At 47.2% G+C, this 4,958-nt stretch overlaps 1 protein-coding gene across 1 annotated transcript; it reads left to right on the plus strand.

The window, feature by feature from the left end:
• The first annotated feature begins 3,100 nt into the window (after positions 1 to 3,100).
• Positions 3,101 to 4,697, plus strand: LOC133888821 (arogenate dehydratase/prephenate dehydratase 6, chloroplastic-like). The gene has a single exon (XM_062329192.1). The coding sequence runs from the start codon at positions 3,229 to 3,231 to the stop codon at positions 4,492 to 4,494; it is 1,266 nt and encodes a 421-aa protein (XP_062185176.1). The 5' UTR covers positions 3,101 to 3,228; the 3' UTR covers positions 4,495 to 4,697.
• Positions 4,698 to 4,958: the final 261 nt, after the last annotated feature.

Here is a 4,958-nt window from a genome sequence, read left to right on the forward strand (position 1 = left end):
GCCGATCCATATACGTGTGATCCTGCGCTGGTTTTCGTGGTGCGTCGTACGGCCAGCCAGTTAACAATCGGCGCATCGCTCTCAGATGGACCGTGAGCTGATGGGTCCTGCAGCTTGAACAGATGATCTGACAACGACGATGATCGTCTATGCATGGACAAGGGGGAACTAGTACATGTTCAGTTTTTCTGCCACAGGGAGTTTAGGTCACGTGAATTTTCTCGCATCGATCGTAACACCAATGAGATTAGGTGGTGGCGAAATTTCTTGAAGAAGCTAGCTAGCAAGAAAAGAGTGGTAGTAGTAGTTTAATTGCTTCATCTTTTCTTTAAACAAACACTATATATCTAACCAAATCTCTACACGTAACATCAAAAATTTCTGCATACGTGTATGGTCTATTGTGGCTTATGATCTGTTTAGCAGAGTAGTTTTTAAAGTGAAATTAGAAGAAACTCTATTGAAAATTAATTGTTATGAAAATCGTTCATTAAAGACGAGTAACTAAATATCTGTACAAATAAATTTCTATCCAAATAATTTTTTTAAGTAGTGCGAGGCGGCTGGCACCCGCCTCGCCCCGTGACTGCACGCGCCAGCTACCTACCCGGGCGCTGGTGCGCGGAGCAAACCTTTGGGCTGTTTTTTTTATTTCTTTCTCGTTCTCCCGGCCCTGAGCGCGGCGACCTCGGCAGCTCGGTCAGTCGGTGTTTGGTCGTGTTCCCTCCATCGGTTTAGCGCGTTCGCACGAACCTGGCTATCCTGCTGCCTTGACTCGAAGACGAAAGTTCTTCAGTTTTCACGTGTGGCGGCAGGTGGAAAACAATGCAACTTCTACAAGTGTACCTCCCTAGATGACTTCACAAGTGAGTGCTGGGCTAGAGGCCTAGAGCCAATGGTTCTTGCGTTCGATCAGGGCGGATCTAGGAATTGATGACTAGGGGAGATGAGGAAGAAGAGTCATGTGAGAAACGACCCCAAAACCCTTCTGAAACTTCATCGTAATTTGGAGATTCATGCCCTGTTTGGATGCAAAGTATTTTGCTGTGAAAAAACAATCTAATCTAGGTTAAAAGGAAAATAATGTTGTAGGATCAACATAGGGAGGACATAAAGACAATAATAAGCGACCATCAGAAGAAAAAAAAAAACTCATTTTCTGGTAGTGAAAGTGCAGATAAGGTTTACAAATTTGTTTTATAGTCGAAAACCGGGATCCACTAAATTTTCAAAATTTGCGAATATCGAAAAAACCACTCAAAATTTAGTGATAATTATGCCAAATTCACTCGGTCAAATTTGTAGAATCGGTGAGAATTCGACTAAATCGATTATTTGGTAACTGCCTCGAATTCAACCGAAAACCGATTGAATTACACCGAAAGCCGATCGTATTTTCTGAATTTTCCATATTGAATGCATTTCGAACGAATTCTTTGAAAACTATTTGGTTTTCCCGATTTACCGAACGTAGTTCCCGAATTGCAGTGAAGTTAAAAAAAAATCAAAAAATGGCTCAACATTGTAAAATCAATAACTAATTCATCTGAGCATCAAATCAAGTAAAACAAATTTTGTTGGTTCCTTGTAACATGATAAATTATTTATATTCATAAAAAGTTAAATATTTTCTATGAGAAAATGTATTTACTAAACCTAGTTAAATACATAGTTAATTCTTTGCTAATCCTAGTTTTATTAGTCTTCTTACATGATCCTATGACTTTTAAAAATACATGAAATTATTAAATAGTTATTGTAACATGCATGATTGTGTAAATGTGTTGCAACTAGATTAATTCATAACTCACCTATCACATCTCCAAAATTAGCGAAACCACTTTTATTAGTCTACTGATACAATGCTTTATGTAGAAAAAAATCATGGTAGATATGAAAAAGTTATTTACAGTATTGTTTCATAACATGTTCATTTTATACTTGTGAACTTTGTAAAAATCATTGAGAAATTAATAAAACTCTAAATGAAGTGAAACCAATTTTAAATATCCTCTTAAGATACGCTTAAGAAAATATATATTTGCATGTTAAGCTTTTTCTTAATGTGATGAGCCAAATCATCCTATTCACACGGTCTATTTAAGTAATTTTTTTTTCAAATTTTTCTTCATAAAATATGATGCCAACGATATTATTTTTCAAAAAAATCACATAAGATCTTAGAATTTTCTATAGTATTTTAAAAAATTATGATTTTTTAAAAATTAAATTCAAATTTAAAAATTAGTTAAATTTAAAATATGATGCAAACCGAATTAGCTAAATATCATAAATACGGAGCGGTTTTCAGCGAAGTTTTAAACCCTGTATGGGACACGGGCGCTAGAATTGATTTCACCCAGCATTGATAAAAATCAATCATCTCTGTAAAATGGGACCCACAGCTGAATTAAATATCACATATTTTCGGCATCCATTCTCTCTCTTTTGCATCTAACACGTGGGCCCGTAGCCTTCTTGGTTCATCTAGTATGGAAACAATTGCAGGCGTCCATGCTACAAATTGTTCTCCTAGCATCGAATGCAAAATGGCTGATCGAAATCTGAGCCTGGAAAATTGCTTTCAAGCATCCTTAGGAATGCACACTATGGGTTGCGTTAGTAAGCTCAAACCAAATTATACCAAGTGGGAATAAAATTTCTTTGATTTCACATCATAACAACATGTCTTTTCTTTTATTCTAGATTACAAATTCCAAGTTTTGGAGTTGTTCAAGGTGGAAACAATCAGCATCATTACGGAGCTTTTACGTTGTAAGTTCTGGAGTACTAAAAAGAGAGTAGATTACGGTTTTCTCACACTTCACACGTTCATGAGGGGGATAGTCCTCCGGTCAATCCAAGAAGAGGCGGCGAAAAGGCGAAGCGGACGCAGGAAACAGCCGAGGCAAGCGCGAGGGAATGCACCTCGCGTTCCGTTCAATTCCACGGTGAGCTGGGTGGGTTGGTGGGTGAAGTGGCGGAGATAATTTTGACGCCGGCCCAACCAACCACCCTCCGCTCCGCGCATCTCACCGCGCCACCAACCCCAAGCCTCAGGCCAAATCAACAAGCCCCACCTATATAACGCGCCCCACCCGCCCGTACCTCCTCAGCTTCTCGCTTTGAAGCTTCGAACTACCAAGTTACCCCCGGCACTGTACCTCCTACTGAACAGAGTACCAAGCCAAGAAACAGAGGAGAGGTAGCTGATTGATTGGTGCGGTCATGGCTGCAGCGAGTTTGATCAAGGCGTCCATTGGCCAGAATCCTAGGCTCGCGTGCCACGCCCCGGGGAGGAGCGGAGGCGTGGTCAGGTGCTCGTTGCAGGGGGCGGTGGTCAGCGGCCGGACGGAGTGGCAGAGCAGCTGCGCGGTGCTGTCTAGCAAGGTGGCCGCGCTCGGCTCGCACTCCATCAACGGCCACGTCGCCTCGGCGCCGGCGCCGGCGCCGGCGCAGAACGGGGCGGTGCTGGACCTGGTCCCGGTGAGCAGTATCAACGGTGGCGCCAAGAACCTGCCGCAGCCGCTGAGCATCTCGGACCTGTCCCCGGCGCCGATGCACGGGTCGCAGCTGCGCGTGGCGTACCAGGGCGTGCCGGGGGCGTACAGCGAGAAGGCGGCCGGGAAGGCGTACCAGGGCTGCGACGCCATCCCCTGCGACCAGTTCGAGGTGGCGTTCCAGGCCGTGGAGCTGTGGATCGCGGACCGCGCCGTGCTCCCTGTGGAAAACTCGCTGGGAGGCAGCATCCACCGCAATTACGACCTCCTGCTCCGGCACCGCCTTCACATCGTCGGCGAGGTGCAGCTCCCCGTGCACCACTGCCTCCTGGCGCTCCCAGGGGTGCGCAAGGAGTGCCTCACCCGCGTCATTAGCCACCCGCAGGCGCTGGCGCAGTGCGAGCACACGCTCACCCGCATGGGCCTCAACGTCGTCCGCGAGGCCTTCGATGACACGGCCGGCGCCGCCGAGTACGTGGCCACCAACGGGCTCCGCGACACGGCCGCTATCGCGTCCTCCCGCGCCGCCGAGCTGTACGGGATGGAGGTGCTCGCCGACGGCATCCAGGACGACTCCGGCAACTTGACGCGGTTTGTGATGCTGGCCAGGGAGCCCATCGTGCCGCGCACGGACCGCCCTTTCAAGACCAGCATCGTGTTCGCGCACGACAAGGAGGGCACCTCCGTGCTCTTCAAGGTGCTCTCCGCCTTCGCCTTCCGCGACATCAGCCTCACCAAGATCGAGAGCCGGCCGCACCGCCACCGCCCCATCCGCCTCGTCGACGACGCCAACGTCGGCACCGCCAAGCACTTCGAGTACATGTTCTACGTCGACTTCCAGGCCTCCCTCGCCGAGCCCCGCGCGCAGAACGCGCTGGCCGAGGTTCAGGAGTTCACCTCCTTCATGCGGGTGCTCGGGAGCTACCCCATGGACATGACCCCCATGACCGCCGGCTCCTCCTCCACCGTTACCTCATCCGATACCTCTTCTTGATGACTCCTGGAGCGCTGAGGAGGAGAATCCAATCCGCCGTGTAGGGACGTTGGTTTCTGGTCAAGGCGTCCTACTCGTCCCTCACTTCCAGGAGTAATTCATTTTGATTTTCTTTTTGCTTGTGATAATACATGTAATTGTTCCATTCCAGCTAATTCATCTGCAGTGAATATACCTGTGAGATAGACGCATTCCTGTTCAAACGGTTGTCTGAACGCTTGCTAGTTGCCACGCAAATCAAAGGAAATGCCTGCTTTTCTACTTGGAAACTTGCAAGCTATAACTGTCAAATGGGTAGGTGACTAGGTGGTTGGTGGCAGTGGCATATGCTTCTCCTTTCTTCCCCTGGTAACCTTTGGTAGATTTGTCTCTGCACCTGCACATTCTTTTGGCCGCATCTAACCCACGGCACTGGTCAAATTTCCTCGAAGCGGAATGGAATGATCAGGAAAATTGGAAACGGG

The sequence above is a fragment of the Phragmites australis genome, chromosome 13 (genome assembly GCF_958298935.1).
Source record: "Phragmites australis chromosome 13, lpPhrAust1.1, whole genome shotgun sequence".
NCBI classification, from domain to species: domain Eukaryota; kingdom Viridiplantae; phylum Streptophyta; class Magnoliopsida; order Poales; family Poaceae; genus Phragmites; species Phragmites australis.

Coding starts and splice junctions, on each gene's coding strand:
- LOC133888821 (XM_062329192.1), top strand. CDS start 3,229: ATGGCTGCAGCGAGTTTGATCAAGGCGTCCATTGGCCAGAATCCTAGG.